The 17,980-nt window shown below is 40.4% G+C and overlaps 1 protein-coding gene across 3 annotated transcripts in view; it reads right to left on the bottom strand.

Annotated features, from left to right (window-relative positions):
- Positions 1-17,980, bottom strand: part of ULK4 (unc-51 like kinase 4) — a 213,858-nt gene that overhangs the window by 4,214 nt on the left and 191,664 nt on the right. For all 3 annotated transcript variants that reach the window (XM_038126839.1, XM_038126840.1, XM_038126838.1), the window contains one exon: positions 1,282-1,370. In XM_038126839.1, coding sequence (XP_037982767.1) covers positions 1,282-1,370 — 89 coding nt within the window. The remainder of the gene's footprint in view (positions 1-1,281; positions 1,371-17,980) is intronic.

Here is a 17,980-nt window from a genome sequence, read left to right as displayed (position 1 = left end):
TACTATATCACAACAGTCCTCAATGGCATCAGCTGGAATTTGATCTACTGAGCATCTTGTGTTAAATTAGGGTGAGTGCTCTTGATTTAGGCTCTGTAGCATGTGTTTTTCTGCATACAGAAACATACAGACTGTAACAGACTACTGAGGAAGCCAGAAAAGCAGAACTCAAAGACAATGACTGGGCTGTCTGGTGCATCTAACGCTGAAATGCTACAAACAGAGTAAAAGTTGTTTCTAACAGAGGAAAACTGTCTTCCCCCACTCTCATTTTCAGTGGTGGTGCCTGTGTCTCCCTTTGGGAGAGCTAACATTTTATTTTAGTGAGATAATTTAATGTGTCATACAAAACCCTGTGAGTCAGCGGCTGAGTGTGCGAGAGGGATGCTGACTGCTCTCTACAGGTTTGGCTGGTCCTCGGTGTGCATCTCCTTGTACTTGCCACATCCCAGCATTTCCTCTCTATGTCTGCCCACATCCCTCCTTCCTTCCAACACACGGTACTCTGCCATAACACTGAGGAGCCAGTTTTCCCAAAAGCCTGCATTTGGGAGGCAAAGAGCACTGCAAAGATTATCTTAGTGTTTCAAAAACTCATCTTGGAAATACAATTTTTCTACAAATTTTAGTTCATCCAGAAGTGAAATGAAGCCCAACAGCCCACAGCATAAGCATAAAATTTGTTTTGAGAGGCTAAGAACAGCCATTCATTCATTCATTTGTATGTCCAAGGGGGATTAGATAAGGGAAAGTCTATGGGAGATGAGCTAAGCTTTGGCCCATTTGTTGGCACTAGCACCTCTGTTCTTGCAGAGAAGGCCATAGCATTTCCCTAAGTCTTGTGCCTTCTGCAGAAGCTACAGGTATTCTTAAACAAAAGCAGTTCTGTTCTTCAGTCGAACATTTGAAAGGAATCAGATTTCAAGTACTTCAACCACAGCTACCTCAACATGGGGCACAAATGTTGCATTGTGCATGCAGCCCACTCTGCCAAGAACCCCTGACAGAGGGACCAAGGTTTGGAATAAAATAATAAATTAAGAAAATAAAGAATCCACAGAATCGACACACACACAGAGATGGACTGTGCAGCAGCTGGGGATCAAAGTGTGCCGCAGGCTCTGACAGAGAGGACTTTGGAGGAGAGCAGTGCAGGGAGGGGGGCCAGGGACAGAAATCTGAGAAGCTCTTACTGCACAGAATTACAGAAGACCGTTGCAGACAAAAGAGGCGGCAAGCGCTCTCAGCTCTGGAAATTCCTGAAAGCCTGAGGGAACTCACCTGGCAGTTTGGACCAGGCTCTCCAGAGCCTGGATAAGAGCATCGCCATCATTCTTCAGGCTCTCCAAGTGCTTCTTGTTTGAAGTTATCTGGAACAAAAAGAAAGGACCTTTACCAAAGGCTTAGCAAAAGATTCTTCTCTGTCATTTTTGTGGGATAAGAGAGAAGGAAACAAGTTACAGCATTTATTACAATTGTAAATGGAATGTGACATTAAAGAGATCAATGAGGTCTCTTTTACTGAATTTTAGGCAAAGACCATCTAAAATATCTTGGCTTAATTAACAATATTCACCCACGTTCTAAGTCCCTGTATGTGTGCAAATTCACATATCACAATTTGACAATCCTGATTTCATCCTCAGTATCAAAGCAAATACAAGCCCCATTTAGTCTGAATCCCAGGGATATCTTGAGGAGACAGTTATTTTCATTTCTCACTTCAGGGAAAAAGTCACCAAGCTTCAGATCAGGACGTGTGGGGTTTCTCTGAGAGAAACCAGATTAACACCACTGCAAAGCTGGCAACTGCATATGGAAATTTTTCTCACCCCTCATCAGTCATTAGGAGTGTTACCTGCACAGGACTGTCAACTACAGAGCAGGGAGTGGAGTGACCAAAGCTATTTGCCCTTTTGTGTCAAATGAATCCTGATTATAGCTGATTTTGCTGCTGGTGTGGTTTATTATATGAATCCACAAAGACTGGTTTATTGTTTCTCCCTCCTTAAGTAGTACAACTACACAGCTCAAGACAGCCACACGTTTCCTGGTGGTTAAGCAGGTGAACAGGAAGGCCACAGGGAACACAACATGAAGCCTCATGCACTATAGCTTGAACCGACACTGAATACTTGGCAACTTGCTGAAATGCTCTTGTATCTCAATCAAATTACTAAAAAAACCTGGTTTGCGTGTCAGTTCCTGCTTGCAAAGGTAAATAAATCTTGGCTGAAGAGAAAGGAAAAGGGGAGGACCAGACCAGCTGATTATTTTGATACTGGAGGAGTTAACACTAGAAATGATGACTTCTAATCCCAAAATCTGGCAAGGACTTGTAAGCTTTAGTGTGCTGTGGCTGGCCCTATTTACCATTGATCCAGCATCTGGGCAACACGCCCTCACATCTCCCTCTTAAATCACAACAGAAGCTATATTTACAGCTACCATCCCACCATAATTTATCAGCAGTGATTCTGCAACAACAGTGTCACTACATCTATAATCGTAACATCCTGTAGTTTAGCACTTACAGGGACCTGCCTGAAATAAACCAAAACATATCCTGTGTGTTGGAAAAAAAAAACAGTGATGCCATTACCTAAGTACAAATCATTGGTAAATCCTGATTACAGAGAGTTAAACCTTTTTTACTCTCTTGATTTTTACTCTCTTGATATCTGATTGTCTCAGTTTGTATTTCAGAAATCCAGTCTTCTCCATATGTTACCTGCTAGACACACAAAATGTTTTGGAATCTGGGTTCTGAATGTGAGAACACCACCACATATAATAGGAGCAACACAGGGAGAAAAGTACTTTCACCACAAGACATTGCTTTCTGTTCCTAAAGAATGGTTATGCCTCAACCAAACATTTCCCTGCAACTCCTGCAGCTCACCAGCTACTGCCACATTCCTTGCACTTTGCACATTCATGCCCCTTGTTTATCCTGCACACTTTAAAAAGCCAAGAGGTCACAGGGAAGGAAGGTCACTAGGACTGAATCTTGCTCCATAAAACTACCAGGTCAAATAAAGGTTACAGATATCTCTCATTCTACTACATCTTAACTTTTGGGTGCTGACATTTGTACAACCTTCATGGTCTCTTCACAAAACAGCCAACAACATCATACAGAGAACATTCAAAATATGCTCAACTATAAAAGAAGAAAGAGGTTTATTTCTAAAATTATCTATTTCAAGCAATAACTTAGTCCACTTGAGTCACAGGGTCTGACTATAATCCTGCCCATGCTGCAGCATGCCTTGTGTCACTATTAAGAACACATTTCTGTGCATACAATGCATTTGAATAGAAAGGATTAAAATGGCTTTATATGCACAGAAATTGTAAAAGATGAAACAGAAACACCCATGAGATCATCTCATCACCTCTCTGTTAGACATCACTGTGCAGAGCAACTTTCAGCCACGAGCAATGGGCTCCCATGGTATCCATCCACAGGGGCTACTCCCTGACCTAACAAAACGCTTCAGTAAGACCTTTCAGCAGTAAAAGTGGAAGCACAAGGAAGGAAAGGATCAGCATGAGCTGCCTCCTGTCCATTTAAGTATAACCCAAATTTACAACACATTTTCTTGAGAGTGCCAAATACGACCTTCACCCAAGCAAAGGGGTGCTGGTGAGGAACCAACCTGTCCAGTCGGCAGTGCCACCGATGCCCACAGAGAACTCGCCTAGACCAAACAGGGTTGCACAGATTTACGTGGGCGGCTGGGGCTTCCCCAGCTCTTCCTCACCAGTGCCCACAAAAATGCTTCCTATTCACCACCAGGCACCCACTCCATCGGCCTGGGAGGAGACAAACTCTGTGCTAGCAGGAAAACTGCAGGTTGAATACAGGGTGAGCTGCCAGCACCCAGGAGCCAGCTCAGCCACAGCTGCCTATGGGTTTTGTCAGCACTCCCATGCTCTGATCACTGGCTCTTATTTGCTCTTTATCTCAGTCTGAGTAGATCTGATTGTTCCCTGAGCAATTTGAAGGTCTCTTGCACACGACAGATTACATCCTGCTTCACAGGAGCTTGTGAGAAATAGTATCTGAATCACTGTTCACTTTCAAGATAAAACTACTCATGTTTCTTACTTCAAAACTGTTCCAGTTTATCTTCCTTTTGTTCCATAGGTTATAATAAATTACGACAGGACACAAAACCACCATTCACCAAAATTTGAGAAATTAATGTATTTTTCCCTTGGTTATCTTTTTCTTCTACCCACCATTGCTGCACCTTTTATCCACACCAGTTCTAGTTCTCATTCATTTGGAATTTTAACAACTAGTCTAATGATCTCTTGTAATATTGCTGTTTGTTAGGCTGGCTGCAACACAGATTCAATGACATAATCAATAGTTATTCCTTTAATTAAAAATGTAATTAAATCTCTGTTTAGCTGTACACTCACTGCAATTTAACAAGAATTTCAAAATTACTTTTCTTTATTATGCCCACAACCATTCAGCAGCTCTCCTCTCCTCTATCCTGTTAAAAAATGGTAGCCATAAGGGATATCATGGTTGATACGTAACAATTGATATTTCCAAAAAATTCCAGAAAACTATTCAGACATTATGGTGCTGCTAAAGATGAGTGCAGGAAAAGTTATAATATAAAACATATCCATTGGAATATCTACTTCACTAATAAATGGAGGGATTTTTGCAATTCAAAGTTCAAGAAAGTGTAGAAACTTAAGGGCAACTTATGTTAAGGATGGTTTCATAATGCAGAACTGCTTTCTCTGATTAGTCGTAAGTCACATTTTGCAATTTACAATGGAGAGAAATTACCTCAGCAGTAAACTACTCTCACCATTTTTAAGAGAAAGAAACTCTTCTTTGCTGAGGTTTCAAGTGAACCACAAACTTGATGTCTGTGAAGTAAACTGGAAAATAATGCAAAAATAAGAAGCTTTATATTTGAAACTTTTTCTTGCTTAAAGGTCTTGGAAGCATATTCAGCTTCAAGTATCATCTTCTTAAAGAAACAACTGCTGGGGATGTTCACCATTTGCTCAAAAAGCTACTACCTTGCCTGTATACACAGACACAAGCAAGACACCTCAAAACATATCTCTTTCTCACAAACTGTTTCTTTCTCTTTCCCAAACACACATATTTTAACCTCACAAAGCGATGCTTTGATACATTTTCATCAAAATTCATTATAATTTATCTAATTACAGGTACTCAGTTCTTGCTCAAGTTTACTGGCATGGGCTGAGAGCAGCCACATGGGTAAGGCAGAAGCTGCTGTGGGCTGGTTTATCAGAACTACCAAATACTCACAGGTCCAATGTCAGCATCACCTGGATATTGACACCTGCTGTGAATAAAGTATCATTTATCCCTTGATGGAAGCTTTTCTGTGAATGGAACTTGTACCTTCAGCTAATACTGCAGTAAAAACAATCAGCAATACATTTTTTTATGGACTAACTGGGACCTTATGTAGGACATGAAATATACTAAAAAATAAGTTTCCAGACTAAAAAACATTAAAGAATTGAGAACACTCCTATTGCCCTCTAGATAGTCTTTCAAATAATGTCTTCATAGTAAGTGCTGTTCCTGCAATTTTAAATATGCATCTTAGACTTCTCAGTCCTGCTTCCATCTTTGACTGGCTGAAGGCACTGTCAGTAGGACACAGAGCCTTTCATCCCCAACCAAAGCTACTGTTTCAAATGTCATCCAAGCTGGTGGTGACTGAAAGTTGATGGCTATTCACAGCTGCTTAGTGTGACCTTATTCCCATTTTTTAAGAAACAAATGTCAAGAAATATAGTGGTGTTAAAAACATTGCTATAACTGATGTGACAGCCCAGCAAATAAGTCAATGGGATAGTAACTTCAGAAATGAGCACAATGCCTGGGCTGGAGGGGAAAACCTAGTGCTGTGACCCATCTTATGCCTATCCCAGGGCATTCAATGGTACTTTTCCTCCCAGGCTGTCAATGCTGAACTATTCAAAAGCACTGCAGTAATCAGATAAATCATGTCACTTGGTTTATTATTCACAACTCATGATGATGTGGCCAGAAATATGCAGCCATTCCTTCACAACAAAGGAGCACAATAACCCAGCAAATACTGCAACCAGAGACACATGCAGGTGAACTAAAACTAACAGATCCATTGGCTGTGGACTTATTAAATATAAGCATTCATTTAATTATAAATTGCTCTCCAAACATGCACACTAAGCTGGCAGTGTCCAGAGGAATTACAATAAATGAACTCATCATTTCCTATGATGGATCAGGTGGATCTCTCACTTCTGGAGGTCTGCACACTCTTACAAAGTAACATAGCCTTACCTGTGTGTACTGAAGTGCCAGACCCAATAAAGCATTTGGAGCCTATCAAATGGAGGCTGTGATGATGACATTTAATTATCAGCCCCCAAAGAGGAATCCCAAGCAAGGACCCAGATACCTGCACAGTGCACGTGGAGTGCTGCTTCCAAAGGGCATGGAAACCTCGTGTTGAGAATGAAGTTACCCAAATTCACTCTCCTCTCTGGAGCTCAGGTTGCTAACATAGCCAGTGAAAGCTCCCCATCCAGACAGCACAGACCACAATACCTTTTCTCAGTGCCCCCACAGCAGGCTATGGGGTCCCGGACTCTCCTGTAGTCCTCTCCCCTTTTCTAAGCAAGTGAGTATCACATTGTGTTGCTGCAGCAGGGTTTCCACTGGATGGGAAGAGGCAGGGAGATTTGGATGGCTCCCACACAGGGAATGAATAACATGGGGACTTGCCAGAGAGGCAATTGGCAACATGGCTCTCCAGGTAGGAGAAGTTAAAAAATGAACTCATTTACCAGGGAAGCACTCTAGTTATTGGGGCAATTTTACATCTGCGGCAGTAATTTTCTAAAATACAAAAGCAAACCAACTAAAACTAGCAACGAAAATCCCAGATATATACAGTGGTCTTTTGTGAGGTGTTTAATCTGACGCTAGTTGCACGTGTTCCCAGCAGGTCTGTGGGAGAGGACCCTCTAAAGCACTAAGTGCAGCCAATTTACAGGTGTTTAATGAAAATAAATGCTAACTTTAGTCAGGATGCACTGGTGTAACAGAGGAACATCCAAAGGCAGTGTGCTTATAGGGATATCATACACTCACTAGGAGGGCCACAAGTTATTTTTGGTCTCCATAGTGTAGGAGAGTTCATTCTAAAAGGATAAAAACCTTCATAGCATTGCTTCCTTGCTACTCTTCTCTCTACACATGGTTCCAGCTGGAGAGAGACACAGAATGTGTGTGTGGGAAGAACAAATCAAGTCGGACAAGTTATATTTATGTTACTAATTGCCAAGTCACTCGAACAGGCCTGAGCAATGCTGCTGGACCATAAAAACAAGAAATGAAACTTACAAAAGCATGAGTGTTCCAGGTGTGCTTTGGCAAGCATATTACAGTCAGGGATTGCAGACACACAATTACAAAGACTTTGTGGCCTTCAGATCCTGCAAATACATGTGAAAACAAGCAGGTATCTGTGACCAAAAAAAAACCAACCCCACACTACATCAGACAGCTTAGCTCTGATTTTAGAGTTCAAGAATGTTTTTTTTCTCTTTATGGATAAAATTCTTGTACCACTGAAGTCAACAAACACCTTTTGATTTTGATAAGGCCACGATTTCATTCGAGGTGTTTTGTTTTCTTCTAATTTGTATATGTGTGTGGAGGTTTATTCTAAGTTCAAAGCCATTCCTGAGGGTAACTTGGAAGCGTCCCAGTTTCCCGGCAGTCTGAGCGCCACACTGGCTCGAGGACTATTCACAGACAGACAAGGAATGTCTCCCACACGGTAGATAATTGTTAATTGATTTTGGATGTTTCTTGACACCTATTCACTTTGAGGCTATTCTCTGCCCTTCAGCACATACATTTGCACACAGAGGCATGCTCTCTGATTGTTGTAAAGTTACCAACTCTAAGGGGCATTGTCTGAACATAAGAGAAGATTCATAAAACTGCAGGGTAATTATTGAATAGAAGGTACGCTCTGTCTTGTTTGATTTTTAAAGTTTGATTTTATTGCAAGTGCTGTTCTCAGCTCGCTTTCAGAAATGTCTCTATAACCCAGAAAATATCCATTATTGCAGTTTCCACCCTTTTTAATGAGTGAGTTTAAAATATTTGACTTAACAGAACTGGATAGGGCAACCTCTTTACATCCATTATACAACCAGCTCACCACAACAGCTTTATTAGGAAAAGTAAACTGCAGTTCTGTCCAGCAAAACATGGCTCAAAGGTGCTACAGGAGACTTCCACACAGGGCTGCAGTGTTGATAAGTTATGCATGCTCAGAAGCCAGCCCAACATCTATATGGCATTGGAAATAAGCACTTGCCATCCTGTTGCTGGTGATCTCATCTGCAAACACAGGTTCATCTGTCACCTGCATGCCAACGACTCCCTGAGGTACTACTTCAGACCAGTTTCACTCTGTCCAAACAATGATCCCAGCCACCTCAAATATCAGCTTTAGCCAAATTGGGCCACATACTAAGCTTACACAGAACTAGCAAGCCCTTGATCCCTCTTCTTGCAACTTCCCAGCAGCTCCCTGTCCTCACCTTGCTGGAAAAGGTGAGACCACCACCTCCCAGGTACACCTTACCCTGGTAGTCTCTGTAACTTCCTCCTTATAAAAGAAACAGGGAAATCCACTGGAAGAATTTTTCATTTTTGCAGTTCAGATCCTATATTTATGCTCTTTTAGGAGCTGTTATAGAAGCTTCTGGTTGTCAGGGAGCAAAGCAAACTAAAAATAGTTATGAACAAACACTAAAACAACACACAGATTCACTGCACATCTAGATTTCCCCTCAAGTTAATCATTCTCTGAATCTCTCATTTTCAAATATCCTTCACAGTCTTTCTCTACTCAGATTTTCTCCTAAAATAGCTTCTGACAAGTAACTTCCAATACTTCCTAAATGTTGATTTCCATAACTCTTTTTCCAGTGATACTGTCTTTTATGGCCTAATAATTCAATCTGTGGATAAGATCCTCAAATTTCAACATCTGTCAACCCTTATGTCTCCCTGTAAAATCATGAAATAGTCTAACTGCAAAGGTTTTTTGGAGTTCTATCAAACTTTCATTGACATGCTCCATGGGTTAGGGATGACCTTCTTTACTTTCACATACATGTTCTTTTCATGTCCATCTAGTACAGCTAAATCAAAATCTTTCACTCACACACTCATATGCATGCAAGCCTTCGCTTTTGCTCCAGTGAACTATCTTATCTCAAACTCTGACTGGTTTTCCATCTTATTTTCTCTCCCCTGTCCAGCTGGAGAGTGATAAAGCAGCATGGTGGGCACCTGGCATCCAACCAAGGTCAGCCCACGACACATGCTTTGACAATTCAAATAATTTCAAGCATTTACACTCTTGCAAGCGTAAGAATCATTACCACTGATAACTCATCTTGCTATTAGGAGAACCAGTGACATATTGGAAAGTGCTGACCTTTAAATGGCAATTACCATACAGGAGAAGTATGCAAGCAATGACCAATTTAATAAATGCTATTATGTCTAAGGACACAAAGCCTTGAACAGCCATGCAGTGATGCTCAGGTGAACTGGGCAAACCCCTAGGAACAGCCAAGAAGTCTCAGTTAGGAATCTGAAGTTTAATGCATACAGCCTCCAAAAATGATACCTACAACCTGGCATTGTTCATTGTCCTGCTTTAAAATGCTCCTTATAAAGAAAAAAGCCTACTATGCCTTGATGAAGGCAGAGTGATGTGAACAGAACTGGCCAAGTTGTCTGTGCAATTAAAGTCTGATCTAGTATGTGAAATCTCTGACTGGCCCTAAGCAGAAGCTTGATATAGCATTGATCAACTTCCATGGAGGATGAAATTAGATGGCTCATGATCACATTTGTCATAATCTGGACTTGAACACAAGACTCCAACAATTACACATCTCTACAACTTGGCTTGATAAGTTAGATTTATTATTCCAAGAAGAGCAGGAATAGGACGAGGTAAATTAAGAATTAACACAGATTATGAAAAACTTCTTTGTAAATAATAAAAAGAGTAGCAAAATCATGTTAGAAAAATCATTCTGAACTATGATTTTGAGCTAAATATTAAAGCACCAAACATTAGTTCCTTTGTAGTCCCTACAGACTTGATTTCCAGGGACATGTAAAACCCAGACACCTTGAGGTTTTTCTTAAGTACCAAACACGGACAGTCTTGCATATACAGGATAAAAACAAACCACCCCTCCCCCTTCCAAAATCCAGAAAAATGCTCTGAAGATTTTTGTTTTTGGGAGAAAAAAGGATCAGTGTATTCATGCTTCATGTAAAATGCAACTAGGAATGTAAATGACCGAACAGTGATGTAAGTCTATAAAACTCCAGTTTCTGCAGAAAATTATGCTTTATATAATGGTTCCATTTCCATAAAATTGTAAAAACTGTCACAAAAACAAATGGACTTCTAAAATTGATGCTTGCTTATTGTCATGTGACAGATGGCTCTGGCTGCCTGGCAGAGAGCAAACAGCTACCTTGTTGGCTCGCACTGGCCTCGGAGAGAATAATTTTAGTCTGTTTTTCATTTAACAAGTCCAGTTGCATTTATGTATCTTTACAGCAGCAAGTCAGTCATCCATGTGTAATTACACAGAGGAGGTCAAAAGGAAGTAATAGTGATGAGCCCAACAGATGACACAGCTTGGCAATCTCAACAGTATTGCACTATGTAAAATTATAGTGCGCTGAAACACCAAATGAGTCCAGCAATACTTTTGTGCCCACAGAAACAATGAATTAGGACTCCATAATGAAACAACAGTGATAGTCATTGAGAATTACACTGGCCTTGAATCTTGAATTGAATAAACAGGTTGCAGGTTTCAGAACTGCCAGTTTCACTACACAACCCAAAGCCAAACAGCTGTCTGTGTGAAAAGATTGTATTTCTCATTGCTGACCATGGCAGTATTGCTTTTCAGATAGCTCCTGTACCTATTCATAACCATACTGGGCTCCCAGTACCCAAATGAGCACAGTGATAATTCCTGCAGGGGTATCTCAGAAAGTGAACATGTTCTGAACAAATGGGTAAGTAGCTTCCTCTAAGGACTTCAGTCTGCAATATGCCAGTCACTGGAATAAAGACTTCTCATTCTTTGTGCTCTCCAAAATTAAGAACAGATCCCATTTTTGATTTTCCCATCCCCATCAGTGTCATTAAAGAGCATCTGTTGCAAACTGACTTAAAAATGTCAGTTGTGAAAACAACCATCAACCAAAATGCCAGTCCAAATGTGTATTTAACACAGACACACATATACTTACAGACTTACACTACTTATTCCAAATAAACATAATAATACTTAACACAGAATGAATGGTTCAGTAGGCCAAGTTGTGAGTAAGCATTCACAGCTACTTCAGAGGTCATCCTCCCTCACTGTGCCTCACATGGCAGATAACCACAAGTCGTCAGTACATTTGGGTTTTGGGTTTTGTCAACACTTGCCTGTTCATTAAGTTGTGTTTGGACTCCATGCACTTCATCGTTTATGAGCCCTGCTGTTTTAGTGACATCAAGAAACAACCGATTTAACGAGTTCACATCAATTTTCTTCTATGCCTCAACTCACTCTTGGCTGACTGTCAGTTTCATCAAGGACTGGCAGGAAAAGGTTCCTGGGGGAGCTTTCTTAGCTTTTCTCAATTTGTTGAGATTTAGCTCCTGTGCATAAGAGAAATTCTTGAAGATATCTCCAACATAATACCATTCTATTGTCCTTCATAATTATATTTCAAAATAGAGATGAATATAAACACAGTGGAGTTTCTTTGCCGCGACTGCACAAATAAATGGGCTTTAAGACAAGGTTAAATGATTTCCAGCAGAAACTTGCAAAAAGAAGATAAATCACCCTTTTCTTTCAGCACAGTGCTGTGCAGTCACCTTCATCTTTTCTTATCAACTACCATTCCCACACATGCATAAAATGCTTTTATTATGTTAGGATCACAGTCTTTAACCTGGCAGTCTTCTGTCAACAATAGAAGAAAAAGACACAAAGGCCATGAGTCCAACATGATGTCTCTAACTACTGCCATGAATGCCAACATAATGCTTTACTGTTAATTATAGAAGTCAGGGAAGACCAACACTCATTTTATTTAAGAAGGAAACTCAAGTAGCTGGTAACTCATCCCCGGCAGTATAAGAAGAATGACGATGCATGACAATTCTGCATAATACTTGACAGAAGATGGAATGGAGGGACAAAGATTGGCTGGCTGTGCAGGCCGTGGCCATGGCAAAGACCATTTTGTCCCAGTGCAAATGCCCAGCTGCGACTGCCAAAGTGGGAGAAGGCAAGGAGGAATATACCACAGTGTCAAGAAATGAGTGTAGAAGTTATAAAATATCTGTTTAAATTGTTCATCCTCTCCACATAGAAAGCTCTGTCTGGCACTGTTATTGCAGATACTCTAGCTTATCTCCTCCATTGTGTAGCTAAACAAATTTAAGCTAAATAGTGCAATTAAGTAAAGAGTCAAGCAATCACAAGCATTTCAACTAAAGCAACTACTTAGCTAGAATGTGAAACCTGTGTATATATGCACTCACTATATGGCAGTGTTAAGTGGGCTGGCTTGAACCACCTCTGTGGTGATTTACAGTGATCTATTTTAGTCTGTGCTGCAAAAGATGGGGGGGAGCCCATACAGGTGGCTGTGTTGTCTCAGCAAACGTAGCATTAATTTCCAACTGAGCAAGCAACAGCTTCTTCAACTCCTTTGCCCTGATGGCACCATGATGGATTATTTTTTAATGCATCCTTATTTATATAAAACATATGACATAACTAGTCTCAATTAAAATCAGTTATGTCGTCCAAAGGGGTTTTGCTTGATTTAGTTGCTACAGTAAAAAAAAAAAAAAAAAAAAATTAAATCCCTGTTCCAACTGTCTCCTTCATTTTTTTTGTCAGTGGTTCCTGTCCCCAAAGCAGGAAGGGGAGAATAAGATCCCTGTTTTAATCTCACTTGCTCTGGTTCCCAATTTAGCTGGAACAGCCATTGAAGGTGTGACTGCACAAATGCTGGCCTGAGAAAGGTTTCCAGGTCTGCAGAGTAGGGACAGCAGAGAAGCAGGACAGCAAAGCAGAGGTGGTGGTGGAACATGCAGGGCAAACTCCACTGCTGCCACCATCTCAGAGCCTTAAGCATGAGCTCACAGACTTTGTCATTAAAAGGTGGAGATAAAGAGGTAGAAAGATGAAAAGAAAACTTTCCGCAAAGTACACAGTAAAGGCAGTACTGTCAGTCCTGTAAACACAAAATCTGCTGAATTTCCAAAGAAAACCCTTATCCTATAGGAAGTAATTTAATTTGGATTGGAAAGCATTCTCTGGAAGACAAACTGACCATTTCTCTTTGTAACTGTCTAATACAGCAGAGATTAACCTTTGCATTCTCATTTTGATGCTTATCTTGAACAAACAGCCTAGAAGTCAATGTCTACTGAGAAAAAATTAGAGAAGTGCCTTTTCTCTAAAAGTGCAGAGCAAGTCCTAGGGAAATAAATTAATAAATATGAGGCCAGCAGCTGTGGCTGAATGTTAACCAGGTTTGTGATGCTGTGTTTATTTTGCCATGAAATGCTTGCTGAGACAAGTTAAATTTCAATCTTGAATTACATGATTATGTCTTTCGGGGGGAAAACTTTGTTATCTCAAAATACGCTCTATATCAGTATGAGCAGAGGAACAAACATTTTCTTATTTTAAACACTTTTATTTCATGGGTGATTGTAGTGCTCAAGGAATGGATAGCACTGACCAAAGGCAACCCTGTTGAATGCAAAGGTTCTGACAAACTTTGCCCACGCAGATCGGGCTGTGAACCTCACACCTGGGCTTACGGCATACGGCACCGTCACTTCGGCAGTCTTGGCTTCAGCTGAAAAGACAGTCCTATTGAACTGTGTAAAAACCAGCTACCCACAATCCAGCTATGATCTAATCAGGCTGTGAACTGGGTATTTTTCCCTCTGATTTTCACTTTGACTATGGAAAAAAAAAATCACAAAGCACTATTATCACATGAAGGTATTCATAATAAATATGCACAGGTTACAAATAAAGCATTTCTAACTTAATACAGCAATTTGTTTTCTTTTAGAGGTTTCAAGTGAAAATTCCTGACATTTTTGCTGATGTGCAGCTAATTACACCAGTGTTTTGCATTTGCCCTTGCACAATTACTCCTAACAAGGTGTGCCTTAAAATTAGATGTTGCAGCCCTTACACTTGACCTGGTTAGGTCAATAATTTGAATATAAACAGTTACAGAAATGCAGGCAGAGAGATTCTTGTCAAACAAGAAGTCATTGCATACTCGTACACTGTATTCTTTTAAAAACACAATGGTTTTAGATGCAGAATGAGCATCTGGATGCCTGCCACAAGATCGTGCCTTTTGCTCCTATGCCCACCAATCTTACAACTTTGTTCTCCAGGACAAGGTAACTGAGTCACAGTGCAAACTCAATCACGTCACAACACAAAGCTGATGTGATGATCTCATTACTGTTCCTGGAAAAGGAATAAACTCTATTCCTGTTGACATCAGCAAATCCAACTTTCAGCAAAGACCCACAAAGGCTCTGACCACTTAACAGAGAGAACAAGTAACATGAGTGGCACTCTATTAAGGAAACTATTATCGTAAGCAAGATAGTGACAATGAGACTTTTAAAGAAAGTCTCAGTGCTTTGTCAGAGAATTTTGTCAGGATTTTAGAGGAGATTTTGAAGGATAGTTGATTCAACCAAGTCCGTGATCCTTTTTGGTAAGTTTAAGGTACCTGGAGATTACCTTTATGTCAGGATAAAAATAATTTTGTACATTAAAAAATAGATTTATTGCACTTTTTCAAGCACTCAAACCAATCTAAAGCGGCTAAGAGGTTCATTTTGAAGCTCTGTAACCTTTTTTTATTGCTATATTTGGATGACTGCCTAGCATAGTATAAGACATGTAGAAACAAAATCTAAAATGACTAAATCTGACTTAAAAAGAATACCTGTCTGATCAAAGCCCCTAGCTCACCTGTGTTGCTTTTTTTTTTGTTTGTTTGGGATGTTCTGGGGTTTTTTGTTTTTTTTTTTGTTTTTGTTGTTTGTTTTTTTTTTTTTTGTAAAACTAACTAGCAAGAAGTCTTATCTTCTGAGAGTTGTACTTAAAACTGATTGCTTATAAAGATTTGAAGAATGATTTGGATTATCATTCTAAAACAGCACCCAGGGGAACTGGGTGGATCAAGGGATTGCTAATGAGATATTGAGTCTTTCACATCTAAACTGCTGATTTAAATTCAACCCAACAGAAAGTTCCCCCAACTGGTGGACATCTGATGATCTGTAAAAAAAAGAGGTGATCTTCTCATTCTATTCTTAGAAAATACATGTTGAACTGCCAGGAAAATCATCACTCCTTGCAGTGAAACCAAGAAGCAAATTGACAATTAAACACTTTAAAATAATTTTTATCCCTCAATACAGTAACATAAGACAAGGCTTTGGCTTTTTGGATCAGGTTTACTTTCCCCAACCTGCTCAAAATAAGTTTCGGCCTCTAAGACTACTATAGTAAAATCAAATAAAACATTTTAGTAAGGCAAAAATTATTATTTAAATTCCAGAATAGCTATATTGGGCTTTAATGACTTACAATTTACAGAAAGGGCAGTGGTGGATGTTAATGAGTGACTCAGATGACTTTCTATTATGCTTTTCTGCAGGAGCAGTCATTATCACATGTCAGTTGCTCAGAACATAGCACTCTCTAGTCCTCCCTCTCATTTAATAAAAGCCAATTAATCATTTCTAATAATTTACGTACTCAGTGAATTTAGAATCTGGTTTCATTCACTCATAAATTAGAGTAAATCTATCATTTTAATTAACTAACTAGTCATAGCTGTTCTACAGACATTTTGTTTGTGTGAACATACTTTAGCCTATGAACTATTTGCAACTCTTATTACTGTGATTCTTGGTTTACTAATTGGATTTGTGACAGATCAGCTGTATGACATATTACCTTTTCTCTGTGCTGACTGCTGGGTCAGATTGAGTCTCCACCTCCTTGGCCTCAGGTTCTTTGCTCTTGGTACATGACAGGACTTTCAATCTCAAATGGATACCATGCAAACCAAGCCCACAGCCTGTACAGGCAGATGGACTGATCTTACCTCCATATGAATCAGTGGGTTGGGCACGCAATAATTGACACAACACGATGACAACCTGTTCCACCCATACAGCCTTCTTCCCTCTTTCCTTCGTCCCCAAAAGCGCTCTTTTCCCCCCATAATCCAAGCTCCTTCTCCCTGCAAGAACTTTCCTCACCACCCACATGCACAAGGGGAACCAACCAGTTATCAGAGCAAGACCCAGCCATGTGCTGGTGGGTACTGCATGGAATGGAGAAGACTAGGTAAGTTCTTTGTTATGTTTTTCAAATGATCCCTCTATAAAGTTCAGGTTTTACTAGGGAAAACAGCTTCTTCCTGTGCTAGTCCCAGGACAAATCAAAAGAGATTCTCCTTTGGACGAGGAAGAAGGAATTTGGTTCTTCTAAATATTGGAAGTTGCTGACTATCCAAAGAAGTTTCCCTCCACAGTACCATCAAAAAGCTCCAGTAGGTTCTAAGGTGTTGCTTACAGCAGGTAAGCTTACAGCTGGCCAAAGCCACCAAACACAAGGAACATTCCTTAGCAAGGATAAAGAGGGACATCTTGAGAGAAGATACCATTTCCTCTCCTGCTAATCCTTTCCTACTTTCTTCCCCTTTTGCCTTATATATCCTGATCATTCCCCATCCAGTTTTCCCAGCCATCCTTCCACAGATACCTATGAGCTGATGCTGGAAATTTGTCCTAGGGAACAAAATCAGCAAATTTAATTCATGACAGGGGCAGATTCCTTCACATCATTAGAGGAGGTCACTGCTGTACTCATCGCCTATGTGTAGAGACAATGATATAAGAAGGTAACAATCACCAACATAAGCACTCTTGAGTCCTTGAGAAAGCCCTGGATATGGTCCTCTGGAATACATTTGGTGAGAAGGAAAAGACCACCTTAGAAGATGCCAGAAAAAAATCCATACAAGTACTAGGTTACCACCTTTCAATAAAATCAAGGTCTTGGGTCTGATTTCTGTCATCTGAGGAAGGAAAGATTCCCTGCCTTCCAATTAGGTATTCACTTAGATGCTGAAATGACGCCAGTATCAGTGTTATCTTCCCTGCCTAAACCTTCTCTTACAGCTCCAGCTGTTCCCAGTCTCCATTTGTGGTCAATCCCATAAGGCTTGGCAAGAGCCAGAATGAACTGGATTCAGAGAGAAAACGTGTACATAGAGAGCCCTTTCTCCTTGCATTGCCTGTGGAACTGTTGGAGGCATGTAATTCTCTGCCAGGAGGCTGCTAAGAAACTTCCTGGTACTCCTTTACTTTCTCAAGGAGTAAATGTAGGCACATGCTCCAATCTCCTCCCAAAGAAGTTGGATTTGTCATCAATGTGCCTCAGCCCAGTGGTCTTCCTGGACCCAGACTTTACACTCTCCTATCACTCAAGGATGGATAAGGCAAGTGCCTTTAGGCCCCTGGACAACAATTTTAGGCACTAGATGACAACTTGCCAGAGCCCTCCACCAAGTGGTCCTTTTCCTGTTGCTGCAGCACAAGGACTGGCACATACCTTCTCTACATCCCAGCACCTGCACTATGAAGAAAAGATATTTCCTTCCTATCAAGCCCAAACTTCCAACAAGCCTATACAAAGCCTATCTCATCTGACTGGCTATTGTAATAATGACTGAAGGCTGACCTTAGCCAAAATTAGGAGCTTGTGC

Source organism: Motacilla alba, chromosome 2 (genome assembly GCF_015832195.1).
Source record: "Motacilla alba alba isolate MOTALB_02 chromosome 2, Motacilla_alba_V1.0_pri, whole genome shotgun sequence".
NCBI lineage: Eukaryota > Metazoa > Chordata > Aves > Passeriformes > Motacillidae > Motacilla > Motacilla alba.
This window is presented reverse-complemented; position numbering and strand designations above follow the sequence as displayed.